Consider the following 19,806-nt stretch of genomic DNA (forward strand, 5'->3'; position numbering starts at 1 on the left):
AGAAATTATGTTCTCAAAAGTTCTCGATTGCAATTTGGTCTACAATCTCAGCATGGCTTTACTTCCTGTGTTCCAAGTCATGTTCAACCAGTAACCTTTGTCCCCTTTTCTTTTCCTTTCGTTTGTGTACACACACTCTCTCTCTCTCTCTCTCTCTCTCTCTGTGTCATGTCGTCCAGCTCTAAAACTATATAAGTTAGAACTCTTCTAATGTCTTCATCATATTGTCTATCAAATTTGCCATAAAATTGCCAAGTTTCAATCTCTTATTCCACTTATTGCGCGAGATACAGCCATAAATCGAAAAAAAAGCTGAAAAAGCGTCCCATATTTTGCGGGTCATCCAAATAAATGACACCTTTCAAACTGCATAACTTTTTATATTTCTGAATGGATTTTCAAAATTCAAAAACATTTTTACTCAATGGAGATAGGGCTTTGATTTTTTACAAGAATTTCCATCAAAAAGAGAAAAAAACATTTTTCATAGTCATTGCTACTAAAAGGCATCATGTCTCATCCTAAATGGTAAGTGTTGCTGTTGGCTTGGGACCCCATGTAAAGTGTTATGAGCACGTTTAGTGGATAATGCGTAATAAAAATGCTCTATTTTTTTTTTAATATTGCATTATCATAAAATTAACGTCAAGAAAAATTCATTTTATTAAGTGTGATGCATGGTACCAATAAATATAGAGCTGTCTGGAGAATATAGTAATGATATTCAAAAAGAATATAATACAATATCAACTAATTTAAGAATAATGATAAATTTTATTCTTTTTTATTCAGTAATTTTTCCCTTCTTCTATAGATATTGTCAATGTACGAGGGCTCTTTCAGAAATAACCGAAAAATGCCCATTGCTCAGCAACCAGTGGAGATTTTTTAATTCTGTAAACGACATGATATTCCTTATTTCCTTACGTATATTCCCAGAAATTATGAAGTGCATCATTTTGCACAATGAATTTCTAGACGATTTTAAAGATGGCGGCCCACCTTGAAACTTGGTCAAAGGAGGAAATCAGAGCTGTCATACGTTTTTTGAACGCCAAAAGTCTGAATCCTACCGAAATTCATAAAGAACTTCAGAGTGTATATGGTGAGCATGTTATAAGCCGTACACAAGTCTATCACTGGTGTAATTTGTTTGAAGCCGGCCATTCCGACTTGACAGGGAAGGGAGAGGGCGTTCGATAACTGCGACGTCAGAGGACAATGTGAAGCGAGTTGATGAGCTTTTTCGTCAAGACAGGAGGTTGAAACTTCATGAAATCGCAAGCAGTCTTGAAATTTCGAAACTTCTGCCCATAGAATTGTATTTGATGAACTTGGCTACAGAAAAGTCAGCGCAAGATGGGTTCCTAAGCAATTGACAATCATCATAAGAACAAAGTTTGGACATCTGCAGGGAACTTTTGAGAAGAAGCAAGAGCTCACGCAGGGTTCACGGGCATACTGCCAACGCCGGCGGAGACTTTCTAGGGTACGATGTGACTTTTCTTGACAGCATAGTCACCGGTGATGAGACTTGGTTGCACCATTGCATCCCAGAAACAAAGCAAGATTCGATGACATGGAATCATCCATCCTCACTTGTCGAGAAGAAATTCAAAGTCATGCGGTCAGCAAAGAAAATAATGGGAACTGTTTTCTGGGACAGTCGTGGTGTTATTCTGTTCGAAACCTTACAACCTGGAGAAACAATCAACGCTGCAAGGTACTGCCAAACTCTTGACAAGCTTAGGGAGACCATTCGCAGAAAGCGCCCAGGGCAGTTGACCAACGGGGTCATTTTGCAACACGACAACGCTACACCCCACACAGCACGAGTGACGCAAGGTTGGCTAGAGAAATATGGATGGGAGATTTTGCCACACCCACCACACAGTCCAGACCTCGCACCATCTGATTATCACCTCTTTGGGCCACTGAAACGTGAGCTGGCAGGAAAGCGCTTTGATGTCGATGAAGAGCTTGTTGACCATGTGCGGAAATGGCTACAAAACCTTGACGGAAATTTCTTCCGAGAGGGTATCTATTCCATGGTGCGGCGTTGGCAGAAGTGTGTCGACAGACTTGGCTGTTACGTAGAGAAATGAAGGACGAGTCAAGGTATGAACACGTGCAAGAATTTTGTTGGTAGCATAAAAAACGCGGATTTTACAGGCATTTTTTGGTTAATTATGAAAGAGCCCTCGTACTAACAATACATTTCCCATTTCATTCTTAATGACAGAAACAAAGACTAAAACACATTTTCCACTTACATTTTTTATAACTTGGTCACATAGCTCAATCTGTTCTCTGATTTTGGCAAGAAGATCACCCTGTGACAATGTGGAAATAAATGGAAATTGTACATGTGATATGAAAAAAACCCCCCACAAAAATCTAAATAATGCACACATCTTATAAGATAATCATGTACGTCATTATGTACAAGTTGTTCTAATCATCAAATCTTCATATATTAAAAAGAAACTTTGTGGAGTGAATTTGACATGAAACATCAATATCATAATACAAACCTTGACTTTAAATAATTCTTGCTGACGATAGTTAGCTTCTGCCACACATGCTTTGTAAGTGGTTTCTGCTTCAGCAGTCTGGAAAATGAAACAATATAAATTGATTTTGAAAGGGATGAATTATCTTAAACTGCCTTACTTCAATAAAGTTCTAAAATTTTGAGACATCTTTGTTCACAAGGCAATGATGATCTAACTGCTTAATTGTTTTTATCAAGAGTAGTGATCTCCATACCAATACAGAGCAGGTCAACCTCTCATTAAATTGAAATTCTTTGGGTCATGACAATGCAATAAGGTTTTGTGAAAGGTATTTGTAATAATCATTTTTAATTATATCTCAGTAACTTTGAGCCCTTTTTTAAAAAAATTATTTCATATTTGTAGAAAATGTTTTTACGATGAAAATAAACCAGGGCCAAGGTAAAATAAATCAAAATGCTAATAAATAAATAAAATAAAGTAAATAAAAATACATGGCATTTAAAATAGCATCGGCATACTTAAAACCTTAATAGGAATTTAAACTAGGAGTGTGAACTGAACTAAACGATGTCTCACTTTGTGTAAAGTTTCTTCCTCAGCTTTTCTCTTCTTTTCCACCTTATCTCCTTCTGCTTTCAGTGCCAGCTCCCTGGCCCTCTCATGGTCTTGTTGTCGGCTGTGGTACAAGGCCTGGGATTTCCTCAGGTTGGTCACAGAGTCAGACTGAAAAAATGATGGTATGATCAATAAAATTGTTAAATAATTCATCAAAAATTTAAACAATCAGTGCATGTGTTGAAAATCTGAAATTGCTGTTAAATTTGCGACATACTTCATGCTACTTTTATTACCTTAGCAGGCCAAATAAATTCCCATTCCATATAGTAAAACTTATGAGTTAGGTGTTCATCTTAAAAATGTTATCTTACCATATCCATAAAACAAAAATAAAAGTCGACTGAAATATATAGTCTCTTATTATTATGTTACTTTCCTTTTAATGACAAATAATGATATTACTGATCAAAAGTACATTTCCACGTTCCAAGCAAAGGATTTATCTTTCTTAACATATTAGTATACTCACCAGCTTCCTGCATTCCCTGTGCCATGCCTCTTTCACAGACTTGTACACCTTATCATGTTCACTACGGCGACTGCTCAGTGGCTGGAAGGGAATGGGATCATCAAAACAGAAATGAACAAGATGTAACAAAACCGAAATTTTAGTCAATATCTACATCAGTGTTTACTTCCAGATTTGCTTGCCTTCCTGAAAGTCAAAGGTCTCACTTAACTCTCTCGAGTTTACCATGATTGAAAATCGAATATAACTGTTTGATTTTCCATTCGTATGAACTCGAGAGTTAAAGAGTAAATGTTTGTTTTGTTTTTAAGGGTTTTACGGCGCTTGCAACACATTTAGGTTATATCAGCGCCAGTAAAATAGAAGAAAATATCATCTCCCAAAACAGTAACTATGCATTTGACTGTTTCCAGCTAGGACTCCAGCAAGGGCCAGGACAAAACCAAGACAAAGACAGAACGCATGTTGGAAAACATATAAGGGGATAGAAGACACAGTATGTACCCCCCCCCCCCCTGCCTACTATGGGAGAAAGAGTAAATGGAAGGGACAACAGCACGTGATAATAGCAGTCCACTTAATGCTTTTCTTCTTACAGCCTTTCCGGTTTGGGTTGAATTTTACTCTAACCTGACCAAAAATTTATTCTTCCCAATATTTATCTGGACATAGCAATAGATGTATCCATTTTCATAACGACAGCACTAACAGCGATGAAATTCAGGCTTCATTGTAGCTCAAGATGCAATCGTTTTACAGCTATCATGGAGAAAACATTTAACTCTGTGGTTATATGCAAATAAATAATGGGAAAAATTAATGTTTGCAAATATCCATAATTCCATCAAAGAGTTATTTTATCCAAGCATCTAAAGTAGAAAATTAATATCAATTAAGTATTAATAAATACTAGATAGATATTTTCAGGGTCTTTTGTTAACCAAATGCAAATTTTTATTTTTAAAAGTGGGACTTTTATATTTTCAAACATTTTCTGACAATCTAAAAGAATTTTTGAAAAACTTTTGCAACCCTACAACCAGTTTACACAATATGATGGATAGATTGATTTAACACTTATTGAATTACATGACTGGAATCAAGATTGGAAAACTACAAATAGTTTCAAATTATTCCTGTACACTTGCACTTTGTTCTCTTTAACCTTCGACAGATATCATCAGAGATAGCTTTCCTCAATTTATAAATTATTTGGGACCATAGTATGGTATGATACAAAACCTTGGCTGCCAGGATTTTAGTTAATGCATTTTTTGTTAATATTCAAACAAAGAAAGCAAATGACAACAGGCCATTTCCATATGCATTCAATATTTCTTGTTGTAGTGTCTATCGGCATATTAATCATAAGAAGTAACCTTCTGACTCAGCTTCAAACAAATGGAAAATCACAAAAGAAAGAACTACAAACAAAAGAACTCACCTCTATAAATCTACTCATCCAAGACTGAGCACTTTGAAGGTTGCTGACAAACTCCTCGTCCTGAAAAATTATAAATCAAGCATTAATACCATTGACTTACAGAAAAGCATCTATTTAAAAAATGCCTTAATTGGTAGCATTATAGTTGAATTGTGCTACAAGCTAATGATGAGGGACAGTTTTATTTTTATTTAATTCATAAAAGTCAAACAAAAGTTTTGATTCTTTAGACAACTTTGAATATAATTATGATTTTATATAACTGATGAATCATTTTTAAAAGTTTATAGTTAAAAAAGAAAATAAAAACACACTTACGTGACTCAAGGCTGTACAATACACAGATTGTAAAGGAAGAAAACCCTGAAAAATTAAGACATTAAAAAAATAGAGGTTTAGGACAAAACTAATAAAACTTCTGTATATACTTTTAAAAAAATAAAAAATAAAACATGAGTCATTTGAAAATGATTCATAGGTTTACAAGGAGGTTATAAATATATAAAATCAATGCAACTCTAAAGTTCAATTAACATCAATTGATACCATAATAAGTAGTTCAACAATAAAATACATGATCATTTTCAAGTATCCGAGTATCATACACAATGCCAGACAATACTTAGAACTAATTTCATAACCCTCAAATAATCATTATTGTTTCAATTATTAGCCAATTAAAACAATTCATCTTCATTTTATAGTGAGTTAAAACGTCTACTTAATAAGTAATGATGTCTGATAAAAGAAGATCCCTCTAGAAATTATTTACGTATCTCAATTGCTATGCTTAAACTGAGTAGAAGATTGATGATGATGATGATGATGATGATGATGAAGATGATGGCGACGACGACGGTGATGATAGAAATGACGGTGAAAAAGAAGAAGAAATGATGATAACAAAATTTTAAAATATGATACCTGAATCAACAGAGAGAGACATTAAAATACAAACTCACCTTCAATTCTTAAAATCCCATAGTATGATTTGATAATGGAAAAAAATGGTTCTATAATTATTGGAGTGACTTGACAGAATGTTTAAAGAATTTTAACCCAAATGCATCAACTTTTTTTTTTTAATTCTTTACAACTAAGAGGGTGGGCTGATAAATGTTTCATTTACCAATAACCACAAGAGAACTCATTGCACCAATCCGAAACTCCACAGTTACTTTTAAACCAATTGGCTTTACTTAGACACAAGAACAAATTTCATTTGTTAATCATTTGTGCTCATAATGCAGTGACGTCACTAAACTAGAAAATCCACCTCGGTAGATGAGTAAAACAAGAGAAAATTGCAAATTCTAATGAGACTCTTGTCATTTATGGTGTCATGTGTATTTATGATAAAGCATTTAGAAAATTGGTAAAATTGTTTATAGAAGATGATCCCACAGAGTCAAGTGTCTTCCAAGTGTCTTCGATTGCAAGCTATCCGGTAGGCTACATTCTGTTTGTTTTGTTTGTTTGTTTTTAAGGGTTTTACGGCGCTTGCAACACATTTAGGTTATATCAGCGCCAGTAAAAAGGAAGAAAATGGGACAGTAAAAAGTTCTAGAATTACAATTAAAGCACCCAAGAAAAAGTAAGACATAGGGGAACTGGGAACAAGTAGGGATCAGATGTAGATTCCAAGAGCATACCACCAATGCACCTAGTTTGAGATCACCTATAAGTCTCATCCAGACACAAGCACAAAATCCAACAAAGAGGAATACACTCAAATGCCTACATTATACATTAAAATAACAATAATACATTAAAGAGAGATGATTTACAAGGAAAAAAATATCATCTCCCAAAACAATAACTATGCATTTGACTGTTTCCCTCCCATCTAAGACTCCGGCCAGGGCGAGGACAAAACCAAGTAATCTCATGCCAAGACAAAGACAGAAAGCAAGTTGGAAAACAGATACAAGGGGATAGAAGACACAGTATGTACCCCCCTGCCCACTATGGGAGGTCACGATCCCCACCCAGCTACATTCTGTGTATGATACAATTCATCAAGAAGTTGACAGTATGATAAGGGCAAATGGAAGGGCCAAACAGAAAGAGATTACTAACAAAGATGGAATTTCAAAAGAATGAGTGACAGGAAACCCAAGAGAGAAGAAATTATATCCAACATTTGAAACACCATTGCTGAAATAAAATGCAACTGGTGACCAATCTTGGATGCATTACTACAACCTAGAAACCAAACTGCAGTCGAAGAAGTTTACGCATAAAACCTCTCGCAGTACAAGAAATTCAATTTTATTGCCTCAGCAAGAAGGGTACTGTTTATCATTTTCTGTGACATGCTAGGTGTGGTTCACATGGAATTTCTAAAACAAGGACAGATAATAACTCAAAACAATATGTTTCAACTCCACAAGCTTTCTTGTCCCTCCAGCATAAGAGGTATCTGAAAGAAAACCATTATGACAGTGATATAGAAGTGGTGGAAGACGTTCAACGTTAGTGCTGGGAAAAGTCATCTGAATTCTTCGCCAACAGAGTATACCAACTAGCAGCATTTGGCAGCTCTGTGTGGAACTGAATTGTGACTATAAGAAAAATGAAGTGCAAAGTGAGAAGCTAAGATTCTGTTTTTTTTGGGGTTTTTTGATGTATGATTAAAGCATCTGCTATAGAAAACAAACAATTCTAACAAAACAGAACTTATTTATGAGCTCACCCTCGTCAATTACCCTTTTGTCTAGATCTAATCACTTACCATTAGGGCATAAATTACAGAATCAAGAAACAAATCTTTTGTTATTAAAAAAAAAAGAATACAGTAAAATAAAGCACTATCAGTGCTTATTTTTAAAACATATAAGTAACTTACCTCTTTTTTCAAACTATTTTGAACAGAGTGAGCAAGTCTTCCGAGATTTTTGGCATAATCATACTCTGAGAAAGATTTAAAAAAAAAATAAAATCATCTTTTTAATACAATCTTAATTCCATTCAAAGAGGAAAACTAGAAATAAACCATTGCTGAGCTAGAGTATCTATCATAACAGATTTGGGCAAATTTAAAATGCTTTATGTTTACCTTCAACGATCAATTTTGCAAATTGTTCCCAACATGCCATTAAGTATATTATTTACTAAGCATAATTCAAGTCATATTTTTCTATAGACACTTGGTAAAATACGAAAAAGAGTATAAATTTCAAATATTTTCAAACGTTACCAATACATGCCTTCACTAAATTTTAATCATCTACAACTATAATTTCTATTTGTTTATACAAAACTTAAAAATGTCCTGTCATAATGAAAACCTGTCCTGAGATATAATGTCCTTTGGCATCAGACAACATTTTTGCCCGTCCCCCTTCTATTTTTAATGATGCTGAACGAGTAATAAGCACAGCCTATGTCAGATCAAAGAAAGGCATCAAATGGAATCTCTAAACAAAGCTAGAGGATCTTAATTTCACTGACAACTATTATCAAGCTAACAGCTCTAACCAAAAGTGCAGAAAAGATAAGTAAATAAAGGTGACGTACATAAACAATTGCTAGCAGTATCAATCACCATCAAGAGAGGGGCCGTGGAAGTTGCAAAAGAGTTTGTGTACTTGGACAGAAAGTTCAAAGGCATTGAGGGCACTGATGAGGACAGCAGTGCAAGAATCAAAAAAGCTAAAGAGAACATCTTTGCTAATCTCAAAATTGAATGGAGCTCAAACACCATCTCGATCAACACCAAGTTGAAAAATTTAGGTTCTTATGGAAAGTCAGTACTGATATATAGGTCTCAAACAATGCAAATGACTAACAGTAACTCCTGGAACCTTCCGTAACCAGTGCCTCTGAACAATCCTTAGCATTAAATGGTACTACAGATTGTCAAACTGTGATCTCTGGAAGAGAGCAAACCAGCTGCCCATTGTGGCCCAGATTATGAGAGAAAGAGACGATTAGAAGCCCATACATTGTACAAGGGTCCTTGCAATATCACCAGACAGGCACTTGAATGAAACCTGTATGGCAAAAGGAAGAAAGGCCACCTTAGACCTTCAGAAGAAGCCTGCAGGTCTGTCTTTGGCCAAGAACATCTAGTGTGTTACATTCAACAGCTGGCGATATGATATTTCAATCTTGCCCTTAAATCCAGTATAAAAGTATAATCATATTTTACATATGTTACATTATACAGAGACGCCAACTTTAAATTTGGCTCACAGGAGTTTCAGACACCACTCGTAGGAATTTCAACGCCGAAAGAGGAATTTCCGCACACAAGAAAAAGGAATTCAAATGGTATTTGATATTGTGTTTACATATTGTATAGTCCTAAATAGATAACTGGTTAGAATTATATTATGATACATAAACACATTGCCAAATACAATCCCAAAGTTTCCTTATTTCAAATGAAGTAAAGCGCCAAAACCTAATGGTAGAGATTGTAGTACTGGTGGTAATGTGGTGTTGGTGGTTGTAGTAATAGTAGTAGTGATGATGAAGATGTGATAGTGGTTGTTGTTGTAGTAGTAATGGTAGTGATGATGATATGGTGGTGGTGGTGGTGGTGGTGGTTGAAGTAGTAGTTGTAGTTATGATGATGTGGTGGTGGTATAGTGGTTGTAGTAGTTGTGGTCGTGATGACAATGACGTGGTGGTGGTTGTAGTAGTAGTAGTGGTAATGATGATGTGGTGGTGGTGGTTGTAGTAGTAGTGGTAGTGATGATGTGGTGGTGGTGGTGGTTGTAGTACTAGTGCTCGTGATGATGGTGTGGTGCTGATGGTTGTAGAAGCAGTGGTAGTGATGATGATGTGGTGGTGGTGGTGGTTGTAGTAGTAGTGCTAGTGATGATGTGGTGGTGGTGGTTGTAGTAGTAGTAGTGGTAATGATGATGTGGTGGTGGTGGTTGTAGTAGTAGTGGTCGTGATGATGTGGTGGTGGTGGTTGTAGTCGTAGTGGTAATGATGGTTGTAGTAGTAGTGGTAATGATGATGTGGTGGTAGTGGTTGTAGTAGTAGTGGTAATGACGATGTGGTGGTGGTGGTTGTAGTAGTAGTGGTAGTTGCAGTGATGTTGATGTGGTAGTGGTGGTTGCAGTAGTAGTGGTAGTGATGATGTGGTGGTGGTGGTGGTAGTTGTAGTAGTAGTGCTAGTGATGATGTGGTTGTGTTGGTTGTAGTAGTAGTAGTGGTAATGATGATGTGGTGGTGGTGGTGATTGTAGTAGAGGTCGTGATGATGATTTGGTAGTGGTGAGTGATTGTAGTAGTAGTGGTAGTGATAATGTGATGCTGGTGGTTGTAGTAGTAGTGGTATTGATGATGATGTGGTAGTGGTGGTTGCAGTAGTAGTGGTAGTGATAACGATTTGGTTGTGGTGTTTGTAGTAGTAGTAGTGATGATGATGTGGTGGTGGTTGTAGTAGTAGTGGTAGTGATGATGATGTGGTGGTGGTTGCAGTAGTAGTGGTAGTGATGATGGTTGTAATACTAAAGGCAGTGATGATGATGTTGTGGTTGGAGGGGGGGGGGGAGGTAACCTTGGAACAAATTGACCTCACCGGAATTTAACGGAAGTTGCTCGGAGCCCGGAATTTTTTGCTCCAGACCGGAGTTTTTTCCGGTGAAACCGGAGTTTTGGCATCACTGCCTTCATATTTCTCTAAACCAACTTACTGACTGGAAATACATAAGCTGCAACTATTATCATCATCAATATTATTTCATTATTTTTATAAGTGACATTAACATAGATGGCTTTGGTTGCAAACTGCTCAACTACGGAAAATCCAGCTAAGCAGGAGATTAAAAAACAAATTTGAGCCTCAGTATAACAGTGATGATGGGACCAGCCTAAAATCCCTGTTACAGAGACGCCAACTGGAAATTTTCTCACAGGAATATCAGACACCACTCGTAGGAATTCCAATGCAGAAAGAGGAATTTCCTCAAATAAGAAAAGTGAATTGGAATGGTATTTGGCATTGTATTTACATATTGTATAGTTCTTAATAGATAACTGATTAGAATTATATTATGCTATATAAACACATTGCCAAATACAATCCCAAAGTTTCCTTATTTTAAATGAAGTAAAGCTCCAAAACCTAATGGTAGTGATTGTAGTACTGGTGGTAGTGAAGATGATGTGGTGGTGGTTGTAGTAGTAGTAGTGGTAGTGATGAGGTGGTGGTGGTGCTTGTTGTAGTAGTGGTAGTGATGATGATGTAGTGGTGGTGGTTGTGGTCATCATGATGATGATGTGGTGGTGGTTGTAGTAGTTGTGGTTGTGATGATGATGTGGTGGTGGTGGTTGTAGTAGCAGTGGTAGTGATGATGATGTGGTGGTGGTGGTTGTAGTAGTAGTAGTGATAGTGGTGATGATGTGGTGATGGTGGCGCTTGTAGTAGTGGTAGTGATGATGCTGTGGTGGTGGTGGTTGTAGAAGTAGTGGTAGTGATGATGATGTGGTGGTTGTAGTAGTAGTGGTAGTGATGATGATGTGGTGGTGGTGGTGGTGGTTGTAGTAGTATTGGTAGTAATGATGTGGTTGTGGTGGTTGTAGTAGTAAAGGTAGTGATGATGATGTGGTGGTGGTGGTTGTAGTAGTAGAGGAAGTGATGATGATGTGGTGGTGGTTGTAGAAGTAGTGGAACAAATTGACCTCACCGGAATTTGACGGAAGTAGCCCGGAACCCGGAATTTTTTTATCCAGACCGGAGTTTTTTCCGGTGAAACCGGAGTTTCGGCATTACTGCATTATAAGAGCAGAAACAGAAACATGCTCAATGTTTGGATCAAAAAAGTCAACTCACCTAGTTGTGCCTTTTTCTCCATATATGAGATTATGTCATGGAGATATTTAGACCAGACTTTTGCACGTTGCAAAGCCAGTGACAAGCCAGATTCTAGCCCCACAAGTAAAGAGTCCAACTCCTCATGACTTAAAGGTGCAGCTGAAAAGGACAAAAATACATTTTGGCATATGTTGTCTTACTTGCACTACTTATTGTAAAATTTAAGAACAAAACATGAACTTTGTTTATCACATAAATCAACTGAAACACTAATTGGCCTTTCCTTATTTATATTAGTATCTAGTTATATAAACAAATATTTGCTTGGGGCCTTGGCCAAAAATGACAAGAAGGGAGAGCTATGATAACTGAAAGACACAATTACAATATCTTTATATCTGACAAGACAACACTGATGATGACTAGTACTCATTTTACATTTGAATACGGTGAAAGAATGTGATTAAGGATTTTTTTCTTTATGCCACCCATAGCAGGATTCAAATCAGGGACCTAAATTTCGGAAGCTGAGTACCATATCACAAGACCCAAAGCTGCACAAATTCATAGTCCAAGACTAGTTTTTATTTTAGGTCTTTCTTGAATAAAAGTGAGTGGAATATTTCAAATTATATATATGATATTACAGATGTGATACTTCATAAAGGAAAAAAAAATCTGATTTAATGAATATCTTGAATGCTAAGAATAATAAATTCTGATTATCTTGACTATTATGTAAACTTGCAGGATATCAAAACAATGAAACAAAACTGAAAGTACCTGTATCACTTTCATCCACTCCCTCCTCAGCACCAGCAATGTTATTCATGGACTGTGGAATATCAAATTTATAAATTTAGGCTGAAAAAGAAAAACACGCTCTTTACATTAATGAACTATCTACAGAAATTTCTTTGGCATTATTTTATGAATCTATTCTATTCTTTTTTTTTTTTTTTTGGTAATATAGATGGGGTTGGTCATTTATTTTTTCAAAAACAAATCATGCTTCTTTTATTTTATAGGCCTTATAATAGCGATTTCCCCAAATTTTCAAGATTTTCAAAGATGCTTGGGCCTCTGTTGTCTTAATGTTTGTGAAACACTGAACCTCTCGGCCATGGACATCATGAAAATGATGCTGACACTGACAATGGCAATGATGACAACAATGGTAATGACACTGTTACTGATTGGGTATGAGCACATCTGAAATGTAAAACATTATCTTATACATTTCATCAAAGCTCCCAAAGATGCTTTTTGTACAGATATACCTCTGATAGTAATATAGGAATAAATATTATTATTGTAAGTGTGAACCAATATACTCACCTTAGTTTTAAAATCCATCACAACCTGAGGTCCCATATCACCCATTAGGTACTCGGACACACTGGAATAAGAAAAAAAGGACTAAACATAGAAAACAGATGTGAATATATTTTCCCTTGAATTTTGTTGAACATGAGGGTGGTATTAAGTAAGGTGGGCCACTCAACAATTTAAAACACTAAATCAATGAAAATAAACAACACTTTTTCACATTCCCTTAACAATGAGTTCCAAATTCGGAAGTATTAAACTTGTGAGATAGACACAAAAAAAAACCCACATCCCTCAGACAGTCTGAGCAGTAATTATTCAGTAAACTATACAGGTATTACTATCAATGGTTTGCGTTTAAGAATGTATAATTTAAACCCTTTGAAACCATTATTCCGATATTTCAGGACAATTCAGAGAGCTATATCCCATAATCCATATATTTTGGGACAATTCTTAGAATGCTATATATCCCTTAATCCTGATATTTAGGTGATCAAAGCTACTTGACAACAGACAATTATAGCCTCTGTATCACTTCCTGTTTCAACTGAAACTGAAACTAACTGTTTATTTCATGACGTAATGAAGAATTCCAGGGGTGGTTTTGCTATTTTGTGTTTTGTGATATAATACAGTGATCATCTAAATTTGTTTGTGATGCCATGCCCACCCCTCCATGAAAAGGACATAGGGTACTTTACATTTGATAATGGTTGGGGTGAAATATTACTTTCATGCTACCTACTAATCTTGACACTACATTTAGGTCCCAAAAATATACCTAATTGCATCAATGAAAACAGCAAGGTTATAGATTTTCTACAACTTTTCCTTGAGGCTGAGTTTTGGAATTGAATAACAGAGATTATAAATAAGAGAGCAGACCAGGTGAAACAGAGAAGCATAAGGGCATACTATGCAAAAAAAAACTAAGTCCCTGCTATTGTAGAAGGAATAGAATCTATAATTGCAATGTGTAACCAATGGAATAAAACAAAGACAAAATTTTGGTGCAGCTATTGTAAATCCTTTCTTTGCACCAAGGAAACGTCAATCGGCTCTAAAGAATGGCATCAAAAACAACACTACTGGATATGACAACATGTCTCATACATAAGTTTGTTGATATAAACTCTTCATGTTTATATGGACAGGGTGAGATCACCTAAATGCCTCATCCTGTCACAAGCACATGTCCCCACTAAGAGGAACAAACTCAAATGTTTACAAATCAAATTTAAAACAAAAATAATACAGTGCATAACAGAGAGATGATTTACAAGACAAAAAATATCATCTCTTAAAACTCTTCACTATACATTTGACTGTTTCCCTCCCAGCCAATGTATCCGGCCAGGACCAGGACAAAATCATGTCACCTCATTCCAAGACAAAAACAGAAAGCATGTTGGAAAACAGATATAAGGGGATAGAAGACACAGTAAGTGCCTCCCTGCCCACGATGGGATGTCAGGAACCCCACCCAGGAGCATGAGGGTGTCACACACCCCATGTTTTGATTGGTCAAAAATCTACTAATTGTTTACTTTTGAAAATATGACTCAGCATACAATTAATCTAGCTGCTATATATCTAAATGCTTTAAATTGAATCAATGAACCACCACTAAAACAAACCATGGGGTCTGAAAATATAAATTCTAAATAAATGGACAACAAAGAAAGGTCACCTGCTACTAAAAGCAAGGGCAAGCTGATCAATAGCTTCACAGAATAACTGCAGATCTTCACTGGTGACATCATCTTCATAGTTGTGATCTATTTTCGATAAAAGAAATAAATGACAAATTCACATCAATGAAACACAATATGAGGCTTTGACAAAAAATTATTTTTAATGCTTTCTGTGTCGCATGCAGACTGTATAGTCACCTGGAACAACTACAAAAGATGTCTAATTTCTACGGTTTGGATAAGTAGGTAAGTAAGTCACATGCTATGATAAAATGATAAAACAATATTTAAAATATTTATTATTTGAAAACTATAAACAAATGATTTTTAATTTTAAGGAAAACATTGAGATCGACACACTAATGGCAAGAAAAGTGTCTAAAACAGTCACAGATTGGAGTGAAATTCAGATCATACGTGGTGGTGGTTAAAGCATAAAGAAAGTCAAATTATTTTATAATTTGAAACCATAACATTTCCATAAATTGTGTTGTGTCAATCATTTCATTTTTTTTAAAAACAACATTTTCTCATTACATTTTTTTTTGGGGGGTTTCCAATTAAAACTGATTTGTAAATCTGTATATCTACAAAATACACTGACCTTTTGCCACAACCAGTAGTCATCAAGTCCTCAAATTCCATTCATCCAAAAAAAAAAAATATTAAAAAATCAAGCAGACTCTAGATCCTTTACCCCAATTTAAGACAATTTATATTGTCTTTAAAGAGCATCATGAGAACAAAATTCTCATAACATGACCAACATGTCAGATCTATTTAACTAACTGACGACAAAAGTGAAAGCAATCCTCCTTTAAAAAAAGTTTCTCCTAGACGTTATCCTGTTTGAGATTATAATAGGAATACATTAATATGTACCTCATGTAATTTACCTTTTATCATAGTAATAAGACCGCTGGCTGCAGTGAAGATATCAGGAGACTGAAGAGCTGCATAGCGTTGCATGACTGGGTTAAGGACAGAGAGGACTTCTCCCAAACTTTCGTGGATGACAACCCGAGCATCATCTTCTTCATCTATAAAAATCAATGTTTATAATATGCTGTAATGTTCTGAATCTGAATCTTACTCGAAGTTGATTAAATTCTGAGTAGTATTTGTATTTGAGCAGACCTGGTAAAAAGTTCAAAATGTTTATGATTTCACATTATTTTGTATTTGATACATTCCACAATTTCCTTTTAAAAAATAAATAGTATATCAATTTTATTTTATTTTTCTCTTCACAAGAACACACGATGATCTCTAATTCAATAATTAACATCATTCACAAACACTCAGCACATACATATATACAAATGATATATAAGATGATGATTTTTTATCAAATTGGCTTTAACTTCAAGCAAAACCATGGCCTTCCAACAAACCCACAATTACACATACCAATTCCCTCTGTAAAGAGGGATTTCAATCTAGCCAATGAGTCCGAAAACTTCTTGACATCATGCGTCAAAGCTATGATCTCATCATGGTCCACAATATTTGGATCGCTGGCTTCCGTAGCCGTGATTGTAGTAAGAGAGTTGCTCTTTCTAGGTGATCGAGGGGATGATTGCATTTTTGGGACCTTGCGAGCACCGAAAGTGGGGCTCCCTTGAGGTAAAAAGGTAAGATCCTTCTGCAAAGTATTGGTAAAGGACAAGATGGTAAATAGTTAATAAATAGATATTCCAGCTGGTTTTGGACATCATATGATCACCAAAAAAAAAAGAAGAAATGTCATGACTGACATAGGAAATGGGTCAATGAAATAAGAGAGAGAGAGAGAGAGAGAGAGAGAGAGAGAGAGAGAGAGAGAGAGAGAGAGAGAGAGAGAGAGAGACAGAGAGAGACAGAGAGAGGTAAGTTGAAGAGGAAATATGAACAGGATTAGTTATGACTGGAATGTGAGAGAACAACAGAATAATGAAGGATGATAAATTCTTTTAATCATTTATTTTACTTGTTCATCTCTCCCTTTGTCATTGCGTATTCTCATCTTAATGTTACCCCAGCATAAAAACTAGAACATAAATTGAGATGGCATTTAAAAATGCATCAGCATAAAAGCCTATATCTCACAAGCCACAATAGTTCAGACTTTGTTTTGTCTCTGAATATTGGAGTGTCTTCCTGTTTGAGTTGGGATTTTATGCTCGTATGAAGATGAAGCTTTTTGTTTCTGGCTGAGCTGCTGTTAGGATTAACTCATGTCCTTTCTCTGAACAAGACCCCATCCCTTTGACGACTCTATCTTCAGTGCTTGTGACTCAAGTGACATTGTAAACTCTTCACGATTCTTCCAAGCCATAAAATGGCCTAAAAGAGTCATGGTTGTCTTCTTACACATCTTAGGGCAAAAAAATCCTTGACTTAACAGGTGCACACTATATAGATCTTAAAAAATAAAATTATAAATAATAAGAAATTTCCCGTTTTTATTCATCCACAGAGAAAATTTTTCCTCAAAGTATTTTCCAAGGGAAGAATGGAACAACCCATGGTACAGAACAACAAAGTGAGCTGGATTTGCTCAAGTCCACATGGTATCTTCCGGATACCAAGCAAAGACCATACTACAGTGCCAGCTGCCTCCATGCTTTGCTCAATACATTTTCATACATTATTGGGGCATTAGCATCAGTACAGAGAGATTATAGTAGAAAAATATTATCTTGTACAGATTTTTTAAAAACAAGCATGGGTGCCAGCGAATGACAAACAAAATATCCTGAAAATTCTTAAGAGAGTGATGAAAATACCTGAAATTTCAGATTTTTTCTTTTAGTTGTTTAGCATTAAATGCTACAGGCCTAAATCATATTGCTTTATAGTAATAGAATGAAATTGACATAACATAAAAACCAGAAATCTGCTATTTTTATTTTAGAGATCTGGTACCCATAAAAAACTCAGTTTTGATGAAAGATCACAGCCGGGGCCAGGGCAAAATCGTATGAAGCTGTCTCGCTAAAGAATGCAGATAGAAAATCATGTTGTACAACACTTTTATATGGGTAGAAGAAGGAATAGTATGACTAAGATGAGCTGAAGCACTCCACCTTAAATAAAATATACTCAATTCAATATAGTCAACAATTATATACAAGAAAAAAAAAGCAATAGATACACCATCCAAGAGCATATATCACTGCTATGCCATAAAGTAGGACTGGACATATAAATAGATGTTTTCAAATCTGGAAAAATGTATGTGTTATGGTTGGTAAAAGGTAACCATCACCTGAATATCACTTAATACAGATGCTTATTCGCTAAAAAAAAATATATATATTAGTATGAGAGCAGGTTAATAAAAATAAAAATAACAATCTTTACATTGTGTGGGTTTCTCATTAAAATCAAACAAATAAGACTTTACTTTTAAGGGATTATCTTTAAATAGTGTCAAAGGTAACCTTGATCATGGGTTTTGAGCATCTTCCATATAATTAGCTTTGTTGTTGTTATTTTCCTTTTAAAAAGACTTGTTAATGCATCCAAAAATGGCTGCCAAAAAACTAAACAAAGAGGAAAACGGCCCCTTGATGCAAAAGAAATGATTAAATCATATTGAAGATGAAAGTTGTACATCGTGTAAGCTAGACAAATTTCATTTTCAACTTTTTTATCATAATAAGTCCCCAGATCATCATCCTCTCACTTGATTTTGTGTCAGAATTCCAAAAAAGATAGTGAGCAATAATTCTATCTCAAATGGGCTTAGGTTTTCATGGTAAGCTATGAAATTTTATTTTATTTATTTATTTATTTCACAAATGGATACTATTAAACTCTGTTTTAATATTATGCCACGGTTGAAACTGTATAGAGAGAGAGATCATTTTTTAAATTCGGGCCCTAAAGTTTGGAATTCTCTCCCCAAAATTGCAAGAGTTGCACCAAACATCATCATTTTAATATCTAGATTGAAACACCCTTAAATCTATGAGGAATATCTTGCATAGAGCCTTTTACAGTGTAATACTACTTTGGTTTTTATTTGTATGTGTCAATTTATAGTATGTGTGTTGATAGTATGTTACAAATGTATGATTTAATCGTGTAATAATAATGCTAATGTAAACTGCATAGAGAAGGAATCGTCATGGTTTTGTGCACTATAGAAATGCTAATTTATTATTATTATTACAGTGGAACCTCCCGATAACGACATGCCACGGGACCGAGTTTTTATGTCGTTATCCGGAGGTGTCGTTATTTAGAGGTTTCCAAGATGGCGGACAAAGTGGGCGTGGTAAGGCCAGCGGGACCAGTTTTTATTAACATTGACAAAACAAACAAAACATTGTAGTGTATTCCTCTTAGAGGGTTCTTGTGCGTGTGTCTGGATGAGACTTTTAGGTGATCTGAACTGAGTACACTGATAGTGTGTTCCTGGAATCTACATCTGTTCCCTATTTAAACCATTCCCCTTTGTCTTACTTTTTCTTATGTCATTTCAATTGTAAATCTAGAATGTTTTTTACTATCCAATTTTCTTCCTTTTAACTGGCGCTGATATGACATAGATGTGTCACAAGCGCTGTAAAACCCTTTAAAACAAACAAAAACAGGTGTAATTCGGACGCTGCGAGTTAGATAAAATTCCTCCTCCTCCCACAAAAACACTACTACTACTATTACTACTACTACTACTACTACTACTACTACTACTACTACTACTACTTCTATCACCACATAATATAATATTTTCCAAGATTTTGTGTTTACTTGCCTACACTTACATTTATACCTTGGTTTTTATTAATGCATATCAGCCAAGATTCGTCAAAAAAAAAGCTGCGTTCTCATTGGTTTCAAAAGCTGCGTTCTTATTGATTCAAGCAGGAATCGTTTTTATAAACTTTGAGTATTCATACTCTGTATTTTTAGTATCAGATATCTACGAAAACTGCCGAAAATCGCCAAAGTGATGTCGTTATTCGG

At 35.4% G+C, this 19,806-nt stretch overlaps 1 protein-coding gene across 7 annotated transcripts in view; it reads right to left on the reverse strand.

Annotated features, from left to right (window-relative positions):
* The window catches only part of LOC144973899 (uncharacterized), a 47,802-nt gene that overhangs the window by 26,456 nt on the left and 1,540 nt on the right, over window positions 1-19,806 (reverse strand). For all 7 annotated transcript variants that reach the window (XM_078916804.1, XM_078916817.1, XM_078916813.1 and 4 more), the window contains exons 2-14: window positions 16,261-16,495; window positions 15,747-15,890; window positions 14,847-14,934; window positions 13,163-13,223; window positions 12,608-12,659; window positions 11,843-11,983; window positions 7,899-7,963; window positions 5,369-5,413; window positions 5,051-5,110; window positions 3,607-3,687; window positions 3,096-3,242; window positions 2,535-2,612; window positions 2,274-2,333 (exon numbers count right to left, since the gene is read on the reverse strand). In XM_078916804.1, coding sequence (XP_078772930.1) covers window positions 2,274-2,333; window positions 2,535-2,612; window positions 3,096-3,242; window positions 3,607-3,687; window positions 5,051-5,110; window positions 5,369-5,413; window positions 7,899-7,963; window positions 11,843-11,983; window positions 12,608-12,659; window positions 13,163-13,223; window positions 14,847-14,934; window positions 15,747-15,890; window positions 16,261-16,495 — 1,257 coding nt within the window. The remainder of the gene's footprint in view (window positions 1-2,273; window positions 2,334-2,534; window positions 2,613-3,095; window positions 3,243-3,606; window positions 3,688-5,050; window positions 5,111-5,368; window positions 5,414-7,898; window positions 7,964-11,842; window positions 11,984-12,607; window positions 12,660-13,162; window positions 13,224-14,846; window positions 14,935-15,746; window positions 15,891-16,260; window positions 16,496-19,806) is intronic.

The sequence above is a fragment of the Berghia stephanieae genome, chromosome 1 (assembly GCF_034508935.2).
Source record: "Berghia stephanieae isolate SIO BIC M18660-M18661 chromosome 1, UCSD_Bste_1.3, whole genome shotgun sequence".
In the NCBI taxonomy this organism is placed as follows: Eukaryota; Metazoa; Mollusca; class Gastropoda; order Nudibranchia; family Aeolidiidae; genus Berghia; species Berghia stephanieae.